Source organism: Manacus candei, unplaced genomic scaffold (genome assembly GCF_025592945.1).
Source record: "Manacus candei isolate 608988 ecotype Guabito, Panama unplaced genomic scaffold, ASM2559294v1 h1tg000002l, whole genome shotgun sequence".
Classification (NCBI taxonomy): domain Eukaryota; kingdom Metazoa; phylum Chordata; class Aves; order Passeriformes; family Pipridae; genus Manacus; species Manacus candei.
The window spans coordinates 1,326,420-1,347,872 of NW_026138050.1; the positions used below are offsets into that span (position 1 = coordinate 1,326,420).

Below are 21,453 nucleotides of genomic sequence, written 5' to 3' on the forward strand. Positions count from 1 at the left end.
GGAGGGCGTGGGTGACCTCAGCAAAGCTGAGACCATGGCAACCAGCCCTGCCAGCTGGGAGCAGGCAGCATACCCCTGCCAGCCACCTGCCAGCCCGGGTTGCCAAGGGCTCTGCCACAACAAGGTGTGGTGTCAACAGGACAATGAGGAAACAGCCTCAAGCAGAGGGTTCAGGTTGGACATAAGGAAGAATTTCTTCACAGAAAGGGTGGTCAGGCACTGGGAGGGGCTGCCCAGGGAGGTTTGGAGTCCCCATCCCTGGAGGTGTCCCAGGAAGGCCTGGCCATGGCACTCAGTGCTCTGGGCTGGGGGACAAGGTGGGGATGGGGCACAGGGGGGACTCCATGATTTTGGAGGGCTTTAACAACCTCAGTGATTCTGTGATTTTAAGGCACAGTTGAAGCCTTCCAGAGCCAGCACCAGAGGTGATCACTGCCTGGACAAGCCTTTGGGTCCTGGCAGCAGAAGAGCAGGGGGTCACACAGGAACAGATGAGCCAGTGTGCCAGCAAGGGTTACAGTGGCCACAGGAGCCAGGCTGGTGTCCTCAGGAGCTGCCAGAAGGGACACCACCACCCCTGTTTTGTTCTTCAAAGAAAGGGCAGTGCTGACTTCATTGTGGAGCTTCAAAGGAATAATTTCAGCTCCTCTTTAAGCGGGCCAGGGAGGAAGCAAAGTTTATAATGTGCTAAAGGCGGCTACAATTCCGCTCTGAAGTTCCCTGCAGCAGCTGAGGAACGAGCAGATAAGTCCTGGGTACATGGGAGACCAAGTTTATTACTGACATTACAGTGTACATTATGGTTTTGCAATGCAGCTGACAGCCTTATACTTTTATTGAATTTTTTTTTCCAAGTTAAATGTACAGGAACTGAATAATTACTACTGAGCTACAAGATGTCAGGAATATGGTAACGCTTCAACCAGGAGCAGTTTCCATGGACTAAGCAGAGATTAAGATTTTAAATCTTATCAGTAAGGGTTTGCACACCTGATTTCTTTTGATCTGCATTCAAAACTACATGTTCTTTTTTTCTCCCCCCACCTCAACTACAGCAGTCTCGGATGAGAAATGGGGTATTTACAACAGGTCTGTGCTCTCTGAGCTGTATCAGGGTGTCCTGGGAACGCTCTGCCCTGTGCAGCCCGGGCACTGCCGGGGTTTGGCGATGCGGGCACGGGAAGCAACGTGCACACCATGGAAAAGAGCTCCTTCCAAACATTACCCATTGATAGAAGATCCTATTTTGGGGGCCCAAAAGAGAGCAGGTAACTTGAGGAGGGGTAGGGAAGCGGTGTCTTAATGGCAGAGCCCTGAGGGGAGGCAACCTCTCCACATGCCCCCTGATCCCGCTGCCTGTCTGTCACTGATAGCCAAACACCTGCACCAGTTCCTCTCCAAAGTCATTATCTGCAACCTGTTCAGCCCATCCACAACCCTAAAAGATAACTTTCCTAAAGAGAACTCATCTCCTGCACCCCTGAGGCTCTCCATGCTCTCCTACCAGCAGCAAAGAGCCACAGGCATCAGCTGCTCCCCATGGGGAAGCCAAACATCCTGTGTTGAGCCCCAGCCTGCTGCTGAGGAGAGCAGAGAATGGTATAAGGCACCTTTTAGCTCCGTATTTTGGAAATACCTTAGGAAATACACGCAGAGCCGTTCCCATGTCCGTAGCACGCTGACTAACCCAAGGGCTTTTATCTCAGCAGTGCTGGAGTGAGGCAGGGCACAATCACAGCTCTGTTTGTGAGTCACTGATAGCCAGCTGATTGCTGCTGTTTGCTTTCAGCTGGGAAAAGGGGGTTTGTGCTCCACTGTCCTGCTGTGCCCAGTCCCTTCCCAGCCCGGGCTGGGATTGCTGCTGGAGCACGGGAGGGAGCGGGACAGCCCTGTCAGAGCCGGACACTGCCCCGGTAACACCCCTCTGCTACCTGTGAGTGGTGCAGTTCAGCTGAGGCACCTTCCCTCACACAGCCAAAGGCAAGCCATAAAGAGACGAAATGGGCTTAATCTGTAATGCTTTAAAGATACACGTGGGAGGCTCAGATGCCGTGAGTAGGGGCTTGGAGGAGGCCACAGAATGCCAAAGCAACTGCCCATTCCGTCACACCACTGCCAGCTTCTTCTCCAGCCCCACGGAGACCCATAGCTTTGGAGGATGCCCTTCCAATGGCAAGACACACTCACGGGCTGGAGGCACCAAATCCCAGCCCAGGTGGGACCCAGACACACTCCAGCACCATCCCCAGCCCAGCCCCGCTTCCCAAACCGAGCCCGCAGCTCGAGCCACGGCCCCACCTTCCCCCCTGGAAGCAGAGCTGGCTTGTCCTCACTTCCAGGTCTGTCCAAAGAGGTTTTTGTAGCATCCTGTGTCTCTGGTCTCCGTGTGCCGCAGGGCAGGACCGGCCCCCTCCCTGCCTTCCACGGCTGCAGGTGGTGAGGGCTGTGCTGGGGTTGGGTTTTAAATCCTGCCCTCTCCCCTCTGCAGAGCTGTCGAGGATGAAAAAGGGGCTTTTATTGCCGGGGCAGGAGCTGCTGGTGGGAGGGAAGTTCCTAAACTAACTGGAAACATATGGGACTTGATTAAAAAAAAACCAACAAAAACAGCAAAACAAACGTTTTCGCTTCAATAGCAAAGCCAACAGGAGCCATTTCCAGCCACAGTCCATTTTCCCATCGTGGGATCAGCTAATGCTGGACACGGGGTGCCAGGGAGGGGGTGCCAGGTACACCCCACCCTGTGGGCACCCACCACGAGCCATGAGATGTTTGCACAGGGGCACAGAGCATCCCATGGGGCTCACTCTGGGATACCCACAAAAAACCAAAACAAAACACCCCTAAATAAAAAAATAAAAAAAGAAGTAACAGAAGCCTAAATGATTCAGGAAACAAGAGTTAAAATTCTTCCAGTCCTTTCTCATAGGAACGGGGGATGGCGGGCAGCCAGAGCCGGGCTCAAGAGCAAGCAAGAAAAGGAGCTTTGGTCACATTTGTCTTATGAGAATCGCTGGTGAGTAACAACAATAATAATAATAATAATAACAATAATAATAATAATAAAAAATAAAAATAAAAAGGGCTTTAAAATACGCCTTGTAAAAGCAACCAGTGAAGAGCAGAGCACAAAGCATCTCACGTGGACACTGAAGGACAGGGCGTAGGCACCTCAGAAACGTCCGGGCTGGGCGGGAGGAGGGCGGTGGTGGCACCACCAGCCAGGCTCAGAAATTGCTGAAAATCTCCCGTTTCTTGTTCCAGTCCATCTGCGGCGCTCGCTTCTTCACCCGCTTGGCCCTCACCTTCTCCTTGGCCTCGGCGGCCGTGGGGCTCAGGCTCAGCCCGCTCTCCTCAAACGGGTCCTTCTTGTCCCCGTCTCCGTCCTGGGGGGAGAGTGGAGAGGAGGAGTCACCCCAGGCAGGCCCCCAAAAGGACGTGGTGTCCCACAGTGTTCCACCCCAGAGAGGCATCTCACAGAATCCCAGAGTCACTGAGCTTGGAAAAGAGCTCCAAGATCACCGAGCCCAACCTGTGACCAATCCCCACATTTAACTCTTCTTTCTAAAGCCACTGCAGCAACATGTCCCCAGGCAGAAACCCCATGTGCCAGACACCCCAGTCCACCAATCCTGACCCTCATGGTGCTGCAGCACCACATCCCCACATCCCTCAGGGTGCAGTTAGTGTCCTGACCAAAACACTTTTACTCTCCTGTTGGGGTCTCTGAGCCCCTCAAACCCCCCAGGCCTGGGAAGCACCACCCCCAGCTCCATCATGGGCACAATCCAAAGCTCCTGCTTGCTGCCTGGAGCCAGGCAGGGGGGAAGTGCCCAGGGGGGTTTGGGGCAGAGGCTGCACCCGGAGCTGCAGGGCTGCACTCGTGTCAGGAGCGGGCAGACACACAGAGTGGAGACCTTCAGCTTCCAGGAAACATTTTAAAGTTTTCCTGCTGGCACTGCTGCCCCACCACACATGCCCAGCTCCAAAATAATGATTGCACAAACCCTGCTGATAGCCATGGGCAGGGCCTTCCACCAGCACAGCGAGATAACAGCTCTGGCTGTTAAGCTGTGGCTTAACAAAAGCAAACTGACCCAAACTGAGCTCAGACAACCCCCTCAGCAGCCCCAAGGACTCGGGCTTCTAACACAGGGGTGGGACAGCAAGCCCTGAAACAGCCCAACAGTGACTGTGGGAGGAACCCCTGTGCTCCAGCACTGGGACCAGTTTTCCAGTTTTTCCACCCCAGGGACTCTGACTTCTCGTGCAGTGACCCCTGAAACAGCCCAAAGGTGACTCCAGGGGGGGAATGGCTGTGCTCACCACTGGGACACAGCCTGCTTTTCCAACAGCAGCAGCCATTGGAGCAGGACATGTATTATTTAATGCTCAGAGAGAAATGGAGATGCCAGACTGCAGGCGCTTGGCCACAGCTCGGCCACAGCTGGTGTCCCACAGAGGCTGTGGGTGCTCAGAGAGGCCCTGTGAGCACTTGCTGCTGTCAGATTCCTGCTCCCAAATGTCCTGGGGCAGGGGACAGCACAGCAGAGACCCCACAGAGCACCTGCAGGGAGACATTCCTTTATTTCTAGCAGAATCACGTGCTAAAGATAATTTTTTGAGCACTTTACAAATCCCCTACTTCTTATTTTAAGAGAAGAAAAGCTGCTAAATCAGGTTATCCCTTCACCTTGTCTAGCAAGTTCTGCCCCTTCACTGAGGTGTTGGGCCAGGCTCCTCCAGAGAAACCCCCCCAGCCCTGCCAGTCACCAAATCCAGCTCCTCCCATCCTGAGCAGCTCCTTTAAAAACCGTGACAAATTCATTGTGCTTCAAACTAAAAGTAATTTGGCTTTTTCAAATTTTTGCCTGCCTTGGTCCTGGCAGCAGCACTGGAGCCTCCCAGCTCTGCTACCCCCAGCTTCCCAGCCTCCAGTCCTGGAGCTTGCCAGTGTAACTACACTTAAGATCCCAAACTCTGCAGACATCCTTTCATCTCACACCTCCCTTCAATCTCCTCAGGCAGGAGTCACTGCCCAGCAAGGGGATAATTAACTTGCTGCCCTTAACCCTGGACATCTGGAGCAGAGCCACCTCTTCCCCGAGGTCATGATGCCCCAAGGGACAAGAGTCCTCCCAGAGCCAGGACACAACCACACCCTTCCAAAACTCATCCCCTCGTGGAGCATCTGCTGCTGATGGGAGAGGCCACGTGACCCCCATGAGCTGTTCTGTCCCCAGGACAAAGAGGGGAAGGAACATCACCCCGAGGGTCCTGAGCCCTCAGTCAGCCACAAGAGTTATGTATCATCCATCCTGAAGGATTTATCCTTCCACACTCATCCCCAGTGCAGGGGATGGGAGAAAACTCTGGATTTTGGCTGCTGGGTTGATACAAGTGAACCCGAGTCTGGGAAACAAAGTGAAAACATGTCCATACACAGCACCATAAGGCAGGTTTGTACCTACACCAGGGTGTAAAAGGGAGGGGGAGCGTTTGGGGTTTTACCTCTGATTCCTTCCCAGGACTCTGCAGGTCACTGTGAGATGAAGATGTGGATCCTCCATTCAGCTGGGGGAAATGAAAATGTTAGTCTGGTTTGTGCAAAGACAGATCTAGACAAAAAGCAAAAAGCCAGGTGGAAAAATGCTCCAGCTTGGTGGGGACAGACACCTCACTACTCTGTTGGGCCCCTCCAGGGATGGGAACAGAGCCTGGAGGGGATGGTCCTGCTGACCCAGCACACACAGGATCTCCCTGGATTTCCCAGAACAGCTGCTGCTCTCCCACACCCCCCACACCAAGGAGAGCATCCTGCCAGTACCAGGATGTCACCCACCTCCTCCCTCTGTCAGGGGGATTGCACGGGGCTGAAACCAGCTTTGTTTGACCCCTGAATTAAAGCTGCAGTGGGGAGCAATTAAAACCAGCCAGCAGCAGCAAAGCTGAGCTAAATGAGCCTTGGGGGCATTTTGAGCATCCCCCTGCTCTCCAGGCTGGAGAGTCATCCCACCAGGCTCACCAGGGAGCCAAGGAAGGACCCCTGATCCCCCCTGATCACTCCAACACACTCCCAGCAAGCCCAGCTCCCCCTGGCCATGGGCACATCCCGGGGCAGGGCAGCACCCACCTGGGTCTGTGCAGATCCATTTGTCATGGGCTGAGGCACCACCCCTGCACAACACAGGAGAAACACAGTGAACACCCTCAGCTGGCATCCCTGGGACCCTCAGGGCCCAGGAAAGCATCCCCTCAGCATCACCTGCCTCCTCCCCTGCCCACCCCACCAGCTCATCCTGTCTCTTGGCTTTGTCCCGGGCTGTTTCCCTGCCCTCACAGAACCCTCTCCACTCTCCCTTGCCCCTCAGGAGCCACACTGTTGCAGATTTCCCCGAATTCCCCCAGTTTCACCCTGTTTTCACCAGAAGAAAACACCTTTTAGGAAGGGGACTAAGTAACCTTCTACAAGCCTTAACTGCAGCACACTGCCATTTTTTTTGACCATTATGAATTTGTCTTCAGAAGTTGCTTAATTAAAAACCTTAAAAAAACAGCTCAAAATTCTGCACCACAATCAGCATCTCGGTGGTGTCACAACAGTGTGTGGCAAACAACCCACTCCCCAGGCACGCTGGACTTATTTTTGCTCCCTTCCAGTGATTTACACTAATAATATCCCACACTATGGCACATTTAATGCATTTAAGCTGCCAGTCACAATGATCAAGCCATTGCCCCAGGCATTATCATGTCTCATCTGTCCCAGACGAACAGATGTGTTAATTGTGATGAGATTAATAACTGAATTATGTTGAGCATGGATGCTTCCCTACAGACCAATCTGGAGGCCACGTTCACTGCAGGGGTTCCTGGGGCAAAGCAGTGTTTAGAAAAAGAAACCTAAATCTTCATTTTGAGAGCATGCTGGTGCAAAAACCTCAGTTGTGGCATTTGGGTCCTTAAATATTTAACCATATTGAATGCTGGACTCGTGTTCAGAGTACAATGAGCTCTGAGCAATGGGCATTAGGAGAGTCAGCTCATAGCAGAAGTGATGTTAAGGCCTCTGGTATCATAAGAAGATAAATTTTAAATAATTTAAAAGGAAGCAAGCTTCAAATCACAAGGGATACTAAAGTGGAATTGGACTTTAAGGAAAAAAGTAATTTCGAAACGAGCCACGTCTAGAAATACTTTCATATTTCCTTAATCCTGAAAAGTCTTAAAATCCACTCATTGGCTTAAAGGTTGAGGTGCTCAGGATCAGCTGTAAGGCTTGGAAATGGTCAGTTTGAGGTCAAAGCAGTTCGATTAAAGGGTACAATTATTATTTCCTCTTACCCTGCAAACAACAGAATCTACCAGAGCACTTTGTCGCCGGCTCAGGTGCCGTCACTGCCCAGACAGACCCAACCCCCGGGCTCTGCTGAATGCAGCAAGTGCTGCAGGGCCAAGGCAGGGGCTGGAGCACCCACCCACCCACCCTCCCAGCGGATCCGTGGCTCCAGTTCCATCCCCACCCTGGGAACAAGGGCTCCTTTATGGCTGGTGCCAGCAGACGGCCCCGGCTCCTCCTGGGACCCCGCGGAGCATCTGACACCGCGCTCGCCCCGCGCGCTCCCAGCGCCGTCTGACCCACTTCTGGGGACAAATCTGCCCATTGAGCACCCCGGGAGCAGATAAGGAACAGCTGTCCTGGGAACAGAGCTCCCCGCTGAGCCGGGGTGGGGGCCAGCCCAGCCTGGGAGTGCTCCCTCCCAGCCGGGACACGGCAGGTTGGGAGCGGCCGGGCAGCTTTCCCTGCCAGGTTTCAGCAGTGAGGAAAACCTTTCCTGTAGCAGCCAGGCCGTGATCACCCGGCGTGAAACCCTCCCCCCTGCCCACAGAGGCTTCGCTCCGTGGCTGTCCAAGCACCCTCGGGTTCCTTCGCTGGAGCAAAGACCAACAGTCCATAGAACCATGCAAAATCCTGGAATGGTTTGGGTTGGAAGGGATCTTAAAGTCCATCCCATTCCAACCCCCTGCCATGGGCAGAGACACTTTCCACTAGACCAGGTTCCCCCGAGCCCCATCCAACCTGGCTTTGAAGGCTCCTCCCAAATCCCACCACGCCTCAGTCACTTCATGGCAGCGAGTTCCTAAGTTAATTATTCACCATGTAAAAGTAACAAACTGTTTTTTGCCTGGATTAGGGTGTATTCTCACTATTTATAAATAGCTGGGTGGTGCTCAGGAAACCACTGAGGGATGAGACAGAAGGGAAACGTGACTCTCCCTCGCTCCTGAGATCCCACCCGTGGCACGGTGAGTCATGGGAACGCCACGGGGCCACCCTGGGAAAGGAAGGTCTCACCTTTGGTGTGCTCCTCCGTGGGGGTCACCCCCAGCTTCTTGAAGTATTCATCTGTTTCGGGGTCCACCACCAGGAGCCTGGCTTCGTTCTCCCTGGATTTGATGTGGGACACCACCTCCGAGTGCCGCAGGCCCTCCACGTTTATGCCGTTCACCTGCAAAGCCACAGCATCAGAACCCAGACCTGTGCCCCTGCAGCAGAGATGCTGCTCCTGGCTCACAGACCCCCAGAACAGCCCCTTCTTTCCCTAAGGGATGGGATTTTTCCTTTTTAAATTTCTGTTGGGATGATGGAAGGCTTTGGGCTTTTTTCCTTCCCCCTCTCAAGCCAGCCATGGCCTCCTAAACCCCCCAGTGCCTCTCCCAGAGCATCCTCCGTGTTACTGCACATCTCTGCCTGTGTCCCAAACACATCCATTGGGAATCACAGACCCCAGGCTCCACCACCACCCCAGTCCCACCAAAATGCTCTCCCTGCCCTCTTCCCTTCCCTTCCCCTGGATGTGCCCCAGGAATCTCAGGCTGCCTGTGGGGTGCAACCAAGCATGGGCACAGGCTGGGTGCCACTGGTGTGTCCTGTGGCATCACTGAGCCATCCTTCATCTCTTTCTGATGGAAATCCATGGATTTTCTGTGTCCCTGATGGGTGAATGCCTGTGCCTGCCACACGGATTCATCTCTCCCTTCCCTGCCTGCGTGCAAGTCAGGACCTACAGGGAACATGATCCTCTGCTCCCAATTGTTCCCCACAGTGAGGGGACAATTGTGATTCAGGGGCATTGTTTGGTGGGAATGAATCACCCTTTGTCCCACAGGAAGGGCCCCAACAGCCTCGGCAGGACCCAGAGCCGTGGCTGCTGCTCCTGGATGCCAAGGGACAAGGCAGGAGGACATTGCAGAGCCTGAGCTGGGCCAGCTCCAAACTTTGGGCTCCCCTTTGCGGACAGCCAGGTTCCCCCTGGTCCTGAGGGCACAGCTGCAAGGGCTGGGATCAAAAGGAACCCCATTCCCGGGCTTTGCACCTTGCTCCAGGTGCTGCCAACCTCAGCTGCTGGCTCATAACCCCACTCCATCCCTGGCAGCACGATCCTGCCACTGCAGGTCACCCCAATCCATGCCCAGTGCTCACCCCTGGTTGGGCTGGGCCAGGAGGCTCAGGGCTGCTCTCCCCCCCTCCCTGGCACACGGCTGGTGGGGGCATCAAATATTTATCCAAGCCCTAAAGAGCAGGCAGGGAGGGGATTGGGTTTCCAAGCTCTCCAGCTCACCCCACGCTGCTTTGTGTGTGCCAGGCACTGGGCCAAGCCCATCAATAAATAACACGACCCCTCGCCAGGAGCCGCTGCCACCGGTGCCCTGCTCCCGGCCCCGGCCCCACGCTGCTCCCAGCATTAAACTTTCAGGTGCTGGGAAGAGGCAGCAGCTCCCACTGGCTGGGGAATAATTATTCACGGGGCTGGAAAGCAGGGAAGTGCTTTGGTCTGGGTGTTTTCCCAACTCACGCTCCTCCAGGAGCACTAATCCCATTCCATCTCTGAACCAGCAGCGAGGGCCATGGCTCAGTCCCCATGATGGCACAGCATCCTGGGGATGGCACAGCATCCTGGGGATGGCACAGCATCCTGGGGACATGGGGCAGTGGTGGCCTTGGCAGTGCTGGAGAACAGTTGGACTTGATGGTTTTAGAGGATTTTTCCAGCCTAAACAGTTCCGTGATTCTGTTCTGTGATTCCATCTACACTTCAGTGCTTACAAGTGCCCACCTGGCACAAGAAGAAGGAGCACAAAGCCACTGCCAGGGCACCCCCATCCTACAGCTCAGAATTACAGAGCAATATTGGGGGGGATCTGGCGGAAAAGGTCACGAGATGGGGTCTGTTTCAGCTTCAGGCTTCCCGAGGGTCCCATCACTGCTGCTGTCCCTCCTCCCACCCACGTGTGTCCCACCCCGTTACCTCCACCAGCCGGTCCTGGGGCCGCAGCCCTGCTCGGGAAGCCGGAGAGTCGGGATCGACCGAGCGGATGAACTGGCCTGGCCGGGACTTCTCGCTGTGCAGGTTGAAGCCATAACCATTGGGGCCTTTCTTCAGGTGGCAGAGACGTGGGCACAGCTCCTTCTGTCCATTTAAATCCTGTTTAAGAGAGGAGGGGGTGGGGGGGACAAGACACGGGGGTTAACTGATGGGTTTGGTTCACTCCAAGGCAGAGGTGACCATAAATAAAGGAGGAAGCGCCCTATCTGCCTCCCGTCCTCTGCACAGGGACAGGTTAACAAATGAATTTCCTCTCATTGAGCCTATTTTAGAAAACCAATTGTCCAAAACCACTCCAGAAAAATTAAAACAAAACAAAAAATGCATTTCCTTCACCAGGAGCAGCCCAGATAAACCCACCCGCACGCCGGGACCCCCCCGGCAGCGGCCGAGCCCCAGGCAGGGAGGATCCAAGGCCGAGTTCTGCTTCGCCCAGGCTCACCCAGACCCGGGATTAACCTCACTTATTTATTTAAGGCAGCACCACGCCCTTGATCCTGGTGACACCGGCCTCGCCCGCGGGTGCCATCACCTCCCAGCGGGGGGGCTGGGATGACGAACCCCAAAGTCCAACAGGTCCCCCAGCACGGGAGGGCTGAGCTTGTGCAGAATGTCATGGCTCAGTCACCTCAGGGCTGATCCCAACTCCTTCATCCCCTCAAGGAGGGATTTTACAAAGGAGGACAAAGTGGGGGCACACAGAGTGGTCACCCCTGGGGATGTCCTGTGCTGAGGGATGGAATTTTCATAGAAACACAGAATGGTTTGAGTTGGAAGGGACCTTAAAGATCATTTCATTCCACCCCCTGCCATGGGCAGGGACACCTTCCACTGTCCCAGGTTGCTCCAAGCCCCGTCCAACCTGGCCTTGGACACTTCCAGAGATGGGGCAGCCACTTCTGTGGGCAATTTTGGCCATAGCTTCAATGCCCAGGAGGGACAGTGGTGCATCAGGGTTCAGTACCAGCCTGATCAGCTCAATCTCAGCATCCAGGAAGAAACAGGGATGCAAGATGATCAACCCTAACACACAGAATGGTTCAGGTTGAAAGGGACCATTGGAGGTTATCTAAGTTCAACCTCCCTTTTCAGGCAGAGGTCCCTAGAGCACGTCACTGAGGATTGTGTCCAGACAGCTTTTCTCTAACACAGGAGGGGTACCTTGACCACCTGAGGGTGCTGAGCACCAAATTCCCCAAAATCTGCTGACACACGAGGGTCACCACCAGCAACACCTGTCACGGGCATCGAGGCACACTCAGACCCACTGCAAACTGCTCTGGAACTTTACAGAGACTCACTTGGCAAGAGTTTTTTATTAAAAACCAGCTCTTGGTGTTGACACCTCAATCCCAGATCAGTTCTTAAAGTGGAAAAATTATCAGTGCAAAAACCCAGATCAGGATGGGGCTCCCAAGCACCTCAGCCCCACAAACCAGGAGCAGCCCCGCACCCTCATCCTCTCCCTCTGCACATTTAACACCCCTGGACTTTTCCCATGGCCCCAGAGCAGCGGGTTCACCCTATCTGCAAACATTTCCAGCCTGCCTCCGAGTTCTTCAAAAACTGAGGAAAACAGGAAATGATTCAACCGGCCCAAGAGGGTCGGATTCGCGCGACCTTAAAGGACACTCGGGGCTCTGTGCGGCAGGACAAGGGGGCATGTGCCACAGGCTGAGGGCAACGTGGCTGGGATCACCAAAATGAACCTGAGGTCACCTATTCAGGTTTAAAAAGGACCTTTTTAAACCGTTTTCCTCTGGTTCCATTTTCACAGGGTCGGAGCTGCAGCAGCAGAGGGAAAACACCGAGAGAAATCACTGAGAAAATCACCCCAAAAATGCTGCACTGTGGGTGCTGCCCCAGCGTGGGGATCCCCCGGGGATACACCAGGGTGTATCTGCCTGTGGGGATCCCCTGGGATCACCAGTGAAATCAAGGTACTCAATAATTAAACCACACAGGGGAAAGCTCCACTGCAGGATCCCTTTGGCTGCGAGGGTGGTGACCGGTGCCATGTCCTACATGGGCTTGTGCTGCTTTCACCCCAAAACCTTGAATTTAAGGTCCTTAACTGGGTTGAATTCAAGATATTTATTTTTAAGTATATATATATATATATATAAAATAATCCCAATTCAGCATCTGTTCTGAGCAGAAATCCTCAGGCAAAACTGCTTATCGTCCCGCAGAGATGATCCAGGGCTTTCACCGGGCTCTTAAACCTCCTGACTAACGCAATCCTTGGCTGCTGGAAAAAACAGGTCTTGGAGCTGAGCTCTGCAAAGCCCCTCTCTGGGATTAAGCAAACGCTGACACTCCCCTCGCTTCGCCCCTGCTCAGACTCCCCCACTGACACGGAGCCGCTGCCTCTCCTGCCAGCTCTGCTCTCTATTTTCTTTTTCACCCGTGCCAACGTTTCCCTGGTTGTGTTCTGGGAAGATATTTCCTAAGCTCCCAGGGGGAATTTGGCCTTTGTGAAATCCAAACCCTGCCACAAAGCGTTCCCTGGAACAGCAGCACGTTATCTGGGCTTCCCAGGAACCCGCCTGCAGAAACACTCCGGTCCTGCTCCGGAGGAGGCTTCGCTGCCTTTCACACGCCAAGGACTTGAAAGCCAATTTGGATTAAGTTACATTCACATGGATACTATAAAGCAACAAAAACGAACTCTATTTTTTTGTCTATTTGCCTGCAAAAAAAAAAAAATTTAAAAAAAATTGCAAAATGAAGCAATTTTTTTTTCTAGGAATTCGGATTCTACCAGTGGCCATTAATTTAATAAACGGGATTAAGGAGGAATGAAATGGCAAGGCACACTCCACCTGCAAGCGTCCCTGTCTGTACCATCCAAGGGGTGTGTGTAGATAAACACTGCCTGGACAAGCTGCACTGCCACCCCATCCCTGGAGCTGCTGCTTGAGACAAACCATCGGCATATCAAAAGGAAAATGGTTTCGGAAGCACAGTTCAAGCTGGTCCATTTAAAAATGCACAAACAAGACATTAAATAACAATGAAACACTTCCAATAAAATAAAAAAAAAAAACTAGTTGGGTGTTGCCAGCTCTCACAATCTCATAGCAACTCTTACAGCATTTGATTTTTTATTTCCCTTAGAGTTTCCAGCACTGCTGTTGGGAACTGGGGTCCCCTGGGGACACCCCTTGGCTTACAGGGGATCTTCCAGGGACAACCTCCAGCTCATTGGGGTCCCCCAGAGACACCCCTGACCAGAGTCCTCCAGGGACACCCCCAGGCTCACCAGGATACCACAGCACTGGCTTTGTGCCACCTCATGCAAGTCCCTGCAGTGACCAGGACCATTCCCATTTCAGACACCTGGAGCTGGCACCACAAATGTCACCAGCTCCGATTCACGAGGGGTTTCCACACCAGTAATTAGCTGTGCCAGCCTCCATGCAAGCAGAATCCACTCCCAGCAGCACCAAAAGAAAACAAACCCACCTCCAGGGTTTTGAGGGGCAGCAGAGCAGCCCCTCAAGCTCTGTTACCCAACCAAACCCACCTGCCCCTACAAAAGTCCCTCCTCGACACACCATCACGAGGTCACTGGTGCCAGAGACCCGCTCACTGCCACGGCTGACCCTGAGCCCCAGTGTTGGGACAGGGACGTCCACTCGCTCCCCTTGTCCTGATCCCACCGCTTTCACAAAGGTGAGACTCACAAAACCCACCTGCACCTTCACACCATCCCTCCACAGCCCGACTGTGAGCAGGAATGGGGACCAAAAGGGCTTTTCAAAGACCAGCCCAAAAAGCTGCAGGAACAGCCGCAGGTCTCTCCACACCCAGGATGCTCAGAGACAGCACTGGCCAAGCCCCAGGACCATCTCCAGCCCCTCTGCCCTACAAACACGTGCCCACAATGGGCTAAAATGCCTTGAAAAGCCACGTTTTAGGGTTTTACTTTGAGAATAAAAACCAGTGCCAGTGTGGACACCTGGTTCAGTTCTCCTGGGTCCTCCAGGAGAGGAGGAGGACAAGGAGGACAACACACACACACAGACACAGACACACACACAGAGCTAATCTAGCGGCCGAGGCCGGGTCGGTACCATCCTCCCTGGGATCCTGGTGGGTCCTGCAGGCCCACACACCAAGGTCACGATGCTGCCGAGCCCCTCAGCACAGGGGGTCACCCCAAACCTCCTCCAAGGCTCAAGGGACACTCAGCACAGCCGGGAAGTGCGTGGTGTCCCAGGGAATCGGGGATTTGCTCAAACTCAGCCGAGCTCACGTGCTGGGAGTGACGGTCACCCTGTCACAGCGTCATCCCCAGAGATCAGGGCTCGGCCCTAATCGGCTCAGTCCCGCCTGGGACCACCTCACCCTGCTCCTGGCACCAGCCCATCCCTCCATGCCCATCCCAGGGGCTTTGCCATTTCCTGGGGGCAGCCAAACAGGCTCCAGTTGCCACTGTTGGGAACTGCACCTGGATGCACTCCAGGCTCCGGATCGGCGACATGTCAAACCTTTCCGCCTCTGCTCGGCAGAGCTGGAGAAAACCCAGGCAGGAGCATTCCTGCCTAATTCACATTGCTAACATATTTTCTTTTAAGTCAGCTCCCGTGGCGTTTCCTCTCCTTTTCCATGTGGTTTCGGACAGAAAATGGCTCCTTCACTCCCTCAAAATCAAATCTCTGCAGCAGAACCCACCAGGGCTGGGGGACACCAGGGTCCCGTCCTGCCCTGGGGCCACCTCAGGACACCCTGCTCAGAGCCTCAGAGTCCATTCCCACTGTCTTGCCTCCAGCTGGGGCCTCTCCATCCCCTGCACTTTGGATTCTCCACTGCAGGCAGTGGCCACCAAGGGATGGGAGGGGATGTACAGCCACCTTTAGGGGTTGTGGAGGAGAAGTGCAGGACCCTGACCCAAATCCAAACCCCAGCAGGCAGAGGAGCAAGGGACAACTCTGGGAGCCTGGAAGGAGCCAGGAAAGGGGGTCCAGGGGCCACAGCACCACCAGAACAAGAGGTCCTTTTACACCCCTCTGACAGGGGCACCCTCCCTTGGCAGTACTGGTTATACTGGGAGCTGAGCCGAGCCTTGGGCAAGCTTTAACTGTCAGCATTATTACCACAGTTTTGTTGGAACCTCAAAGGCTGCTGCCTTTGCTCGGATTTAGGGATGCACTTAACTTCAAGCAGATGTTTGTCACCCTGATCTGGGGAGGGGAGAGGTGAAAACCTGCTGTCTCCCACACTGCAAAGGTGAGGAAAGCTGGAAGAAGAAGCAGGAGCCCCCACCGTGGCTGCCAGCAGCACCCACAGCCCTGCTTGCCATGAGAACCAGGCAGCTTTGGGATCGTGCCACGGCTGGAGCAGGATTGCTGCCTCCATTCACTGCCGTGCCAGGGATCCGCCGCCTGCTCTAGCAGGGCTGGGTTTCATTTCTCTTCCCCCAGGAATGACTCAAGTTTTCCCATTAAAGCAGCACCAGAAAGGGGGCTATTGTAGCCCTGCATCCCCTGGGGCCAGGGGCCCTCGGTGACACTTTTGGGGAGGGGGGAACACAGCTGACAGCAAATGTCAAAGGAGCCTCGAAACCCACCTGGAGAGTGGGACAAGGGCTGGCAGCGCTGCGGGGGGCAGGCACAGCACCCCCAGGTCTGCACTGTGGGGCGAGGACACAGCAGTTCTCCCACCATCCCCACTGCTGGGAAAAGCAAAGCAAGGATGCTCCCGGGGCTCCCCAACCCCCCCACGGTCCTCAGCTCCTCACTGGGATGTTGCCCCCCCACGCTGCTGGGAAGGGCTCGGGGCTCATTCCCTCCCCCCGTGTCCCTCCAGCCACACACTCTCACCCAGCTCCATCCCCTGGCTCCATCCCCCGGCTCCAGTCAGCCAGCGCTGGGGCGGCTCAAACTCCAGATGTTGGTGAAATGCTATAAATAACAGAGGGGGAGGGGGAGACGGGGCTGGGGGGATGCCAGGCCCACTGAACCACAAACAGATGTTCCCTACAGGGTCAGAGCGGGGACTGGGGAGAAAGGTGGCAGTTCCAGCACCCAGAGACCCCCTGGCACTGGCAAAAGGGGGTAATTCACAGGTTTTCCACAGCCAGGTCAGGAATAAATCCTCGGGCAGGACCAGTAAACAACCTGCTTCCATTTTTATACAGCCACAACTCTAATTAGCACCCACCCCATTCCCGAGGTGTTTCGGCTCCAACACCAGCGGTCAAAGGAGGAAAATCCCGTGTCATTCCTCCAATGCAGACCTGACAGCCCAGTGACACTCACTGTAAACTCCTTCCCAGCATCTCCCAAGCAGGAGTGCTGCCACCTCCACATCCCTACAGCCAGGAGAAAGTTTTGGGTGTTCCCAGGGACAAACGGGGACTGCAGAGCATCCAAAGTCATCCCTGTCCTGAGAGAAGAGGATGGGCACAAACACAGCTGAGCTGCCTCCAAATAGCTTTTTCCAGAGCTTAAAGCCAGCAGTTACCTTAAATATCACCAGGAGGAGAGGGGGATGTTGCAGGGTCCTGATGGTGATGGTACAAACTGTGCCACCATGTCACAGCTCCATGTCAGCACCAGGCTGACACTTTGCCTGCCCATCCCCAACACAGCTCTGGGCTGTTGTAGCTTATTAAAATCTCTTCCATTATTCAAATTGCTCCAATTATTTGAATTGCTCCAGCTGGGTCTGAGTGATAGAAGCATCAAAAGAAAAAACTTGTGTATTTTTTTTAAGGGCAGCAGACACAGATTTGTGCCGTTTTCCCAGCAGTGCTCCCCCAGCACCCTCCCACCAGCCTGGGGGGGCTCTGCCAGGCACTGGAGCTCTGCCTGGGGGGCTGTACCAGCACATACACCCAACACCCTTTGGATGCATCCCAGCCTTTGGGCCCTGCTGCTTTCTCTGCCAACAGGCAGCACAAAGGGAGCGAGCGGGAACGGCAGGAGGGCGATTCCAGTTAGCAGTGGAACATGTCCAGCCACAGGTCCCTGCAGGACCCACGGCCAAGCTGCAGCTGAGGGGACAACTTGGATATTTCAGGGAGTCTCCAGTCCCTGCTGGGGTTGCTGTGATGGATGGGAGCACCAAGTCAGGCTGGTCAGGGTGACACCAGGTCCCTGCTCTGCCCCCAGTCAAGCCCGACAACAGTCCCTGTGAGGAGGAGAGTGATCCACCATGCCATGGAAACCCCATGCCTGCAGTATGGCTTCTTCCAGCCATGGAGGGGAAGGATGATGCCCACAGTGGGTCCTGAGCCTCAGCAGGGACCCACTGAACCCAAGGACACCCACCCTGAGCCCTGCAGCCCTTTTGGACACGGCAGAGGGGACAGTGTGGGTCACTAGTGACCCACAGCCCCTTCCAGGGTGGTGCAAAATCAGTCACAAAAAATTACTGAGGTCCTTCACCACGCCCTGGCAGTGCAGCAGCAGCAAGAAGGGGTTTGCACCTCCCTGTGCCCTGCACCAGAGCATCCAGGTCATCCCAATCCATGTGCCCCAGTCCTTTCCAGGTGCTGTGGGATGCAAATCCCCCAGGTACCAGCACCCTGCCAGAGCTGTGCCCCAGGTACAACCAAAGGGCTGTTATCCCAGCAAGCTGCCAGGCAGAAGAAAACAAGAGCAGGAAGGATGTGGAGGGTGGGGAGGATGCCCAATGTCCAGCCCAGGGTGACAGTGCCTGCCAGGCTGGGTGGCCCCACTCCCAACCCAGCACGCACAGGGTGATGGGAACAGCAGCTCCCTCACGGCTCCCATCAGGGCTTCACCTCCAAACAATCCACTGCCAAAGAAACCAGAGCTTGACCTTTGCTGCTGCCGCTGCCCTAAGGCGAGGGGTAAGCCTGGATTTGCCCCTCTCCCAAATCCCAGGCACTGAACCAGAGCATTACAGAAATCCCTGAGCACAAAGGGGCCTCTCAGGAGAGGGGCTGTGGCCAGGCCATGTCCTGCTCAGGGCCACGTGTCCCCAGTGGGGGCAACCCCAGGCGAGACCCCGATGGGCACGTCCCCACTGTGGGAACACCAGCCCAGGGCAGCTCCACGGGGTCCAGCTAATCCCCCCAGCAGCAACTGAGCTGTCCTGGCCATTCCCTGGCAATCCCACAGCTGGGGAATTTCTCAGCCACAAGCTGCGGGAAGCAGCATTTTTTCCCCTCTTTGCTGGCGTTTGAGCAGACTCAGACAGCGAAGGCACCCACGCTCTTCCCCCCGGGCAGGGCTGGAGCCAGGAACAGCAGCACAGGCTTGGCTGGAGCAGGGAGCAGCTGGCCCGGCCCAGGGAGAGACTGGGAGGAGGGAAGGAGGCTGGAGGAGACCGAAACCGCCACGTGCACGTGTTTTCGTTGAGAGAGACAACTTTTCCAGCCCGACCTGCCAAGGGGACACGCAGCCGGGATACCAGCGAGCTCCCCTGCTCCAGAGGGATCAGCTCCAGCACAACGTGGGGCAGCAGCATGGGTCCTGGCAGGCTGGCATTTGGCCAGGAGGAGAAACATGGCATCTCCATTCTGGATTCAAAGGGATCTCATCAGATCCAGAGGGACCTGTTTCCTAGTGGGTGGGAGGGAAAGGAGCATCGGTCACTGTGCAGAGTTCAAGCTGCTGGAACAGGGGGAAAAGTCCTTCCCACGCTCACCATGAACCCCCAGGCGAGAAGAGGGATTGCTATGGACAATGGGAAGGCAAAGGGAGATGCTGGGAATGAGCTTCCCTGATCCCACAGAGTTCCCTCCCTCCACAGGGGCTGTGCTGCAGCACAGAACTCACATCCCCTGCCCAACTGCTCAACACCCCAAAACACAGACACAACAGCACATGGACATGTCCTCAGCACTGCTCCAAGGACAGGTGATGGATCCCAGATGGAGCCTCCAGCTCAGGGCAGAGCCCATAGGTGAGTTCACCACAGCTCCCAGCTGGGGGCTGTGCCGGAGTCGGGCACCACCACCTGCCCTTTGGACTCCCCTGCTGCCTCCAGGCCAAGCCTTGAGCAATCACCAAACACTCATCTGTGCTGGCCCCATTCCTTGCCTTCAGTGACCCCGGTCACGAGCAGGAATCCAGTCCTACAGCTTTGTGCTCCCACAGCACTCGCTGGGCACCGGGGATGCCGAGGGAAATCCCCCCAGAGGTGGTGGGGGCTCATGCCATGCACTGGGCACCGTGGGGAGCAGCCTCCCACCCCTGAGAACACTCTGCACCCTGTTACAGGTGGGGCTCACAGGGAAGGAAAGGTATTTTCCCAAGGGCTGAGGCTGCTCAGGCTCTGAAGTCCTGGCTTTCACCCGTGCCAAGGCTGTGGGACTTGGGGCACCATCACAGGACCATGTACCCAACCCCAGAGCCCACCAGGACCAGCACCAACTGCTCAGACCCACGGAGAACCTGCCCTGAAAGCCTGATTTTTGGGGATGGGGTGCAATCCCACTGCCCTGCAGAAAGCTGGCTGTTAGTCGAGACGTCAAACACGGAATGGGGAGAACCTCTGCACCACGGGCCAGCAAGGACACGGCTCCTGGTCCCCCCCACCCCGGAGGAAGAGGTCATGGGTGCTACACTCAGCATTGCAGAGCCCAGTAAGGCACATGCAGGGTGGGAAGGATGGCACAAGCCATTGCACTGTCCCTTTGGGGCCGGTTCTCTCCTTCTGCTCTGCCACCGAGCCCACCTTGGAGCGAGGGGCGCAGTGGACACGGGGCAGGAGCAGGACACATCTGCACCCCCTCAGCCCGGCCCCTGCCCAGGAAGGGGGAGAACAGGCGCTGCTCTGTGAGTGCTGAGACCAGGGAAGTTCAATAGTTTACTCCCAATATTTGTCTTGGCTGGGCAGCACAGCTCGCTGGAGGAAATGGGGCAGGGGGAGGGCTCCAAACATCCTCTGCATTCCTCGTACCGAAAGCAAAGTCAGTGCTGTGGCACCCGTGCTCGGGGTCAACCAAATGTAAGGCCTTTTGTCTTTAGAAATCCGGCAATAAAACATCCAGGGGTGCAATTTTCCAAAAAGCAGGAGGGGCGAGGAGCCTTGGTCCCAGCCCTCAGCCTGACACGCAAACTACTCCCTTCTCCCAAAAACCCACAAGCCAAAGTCTTTGCACAAAATCTGCTGACCTGGACACAGCACCCAAAGCCTCTGGCTCTGCTGGGGCTCTCCTCGACCTCCCCCTCCAAAACTCAACCCTGCTGCCACAGCCCCATTGCACAACGCTGGCACCCGCTCCATCCCACGACACTGCCGGGAAACACGGGACCAAACCGAGGCCTGACGCAATCAGGGAACACCAGGGCTCATCCCACTGGGATGCTCAGCTCCGAAAATGACACATTTCAAACCCAGCTCCTTAAAAACGAGGCAGCCACAGAAGATGCCCCTTGCCCAGGAGCCGAGCACGCTCCAGCTGCTGCTCCCAGGAGAGGGGCTGGTGCTTATCTCCAGCCCAGGAGGGCTGGGGCAGATAAGGGGGTTTGGGGGACACGGTGTGTCCCCAGGGCAGCACGGGAGGATCTCCTGTGATAACCCCGGAGGCAGCGCCGGGCTCCGCCTGCTCCGGCTGATAAACCCGCGGTGGGTGTGTGGTGCCGGGCACAGCCCGGTGCCAGCTGTGAGCTCGGGGCAATCCATGCCCACGGGAAGGGCTGACGGGGAGCAGAAAGCCAAGGGAAAAGAAAGCAGCCCCAGAACGGTGCTTGCAAAACCAAAAGGTGGATTTGGGCGCCCGGCAAAACCCCGTCAGCCACTCCAAGGTGATTTTTAAGCCCACATTCCAGCACGATACAGGGTCCCCCACGTACCCCATTCCAGCCCCCAATGCCAGCAGAGCCCTGTGCTTGTTCACAGCTGCCAGACAAGAGCAGGGAACTCTTCCAGGCAAAGCTGACTGACTACTCACCCGCTTAGAACTAATTAGGGCTTGTCTTAATTAAATCCTGCTAACCATGAACAACCCCAAGGCCAGAATTAACTGATTTACCTGGGGTGGCCTCTGGCTGCTCATGAGGGACTGCAAGCCCAGCACAAGTGAGAGCTGGCCATGGTGAGGCAGGAGCTGTCAGGAACTGGGAAGAGCCCCTGGAGCCCTTCC

At 55.5% G+C, this 21,453-nt stretch overlaps 1 protein-coding gene across 2 annotated transcripts in view; it reads right to left on the bottom strand.

Annotated features, from left to right (window-relative positions):
- Window positions 1-756: 756 nt before the first annotated feature.
- Window positions 757-21,453, bottom strand: part of NHERF2 (NHERF family PDZ scaffold protein 2) — a 33,074-nt gene continuing 12,377 nt past the window's right edge. For both annotated transcript variants that reach the window (XM_051778876.1, XM_051778885.1), the window contains exons 3-7: window positions 10,308-10,484; window positions 8,354-8,507; window positions 6,131-6,174; window positions 5,509-5,571; window positions 757-3,383 (exon numbers count right to left, since the gene is read on the bottom strand). In XM_051778876.1, coding sequence (XP_051634836.1) covers window positions 3,225-3,383; window positions 5,509-5,571; window positions 6,131-6,174; window positions 8,354-8,507; window positions 10,308-10,484 — 597 coding nt within the window. In that variant the 3' untranslated portion in view covers window positions 757-3,224. The remainder of the gene's footprint in view (window positions 3,384-5,508; window positions 5,572-6,130; window positions 6,175-8,353; window positions 8,508-10,307; window positions 10,485-21,453) is intronic.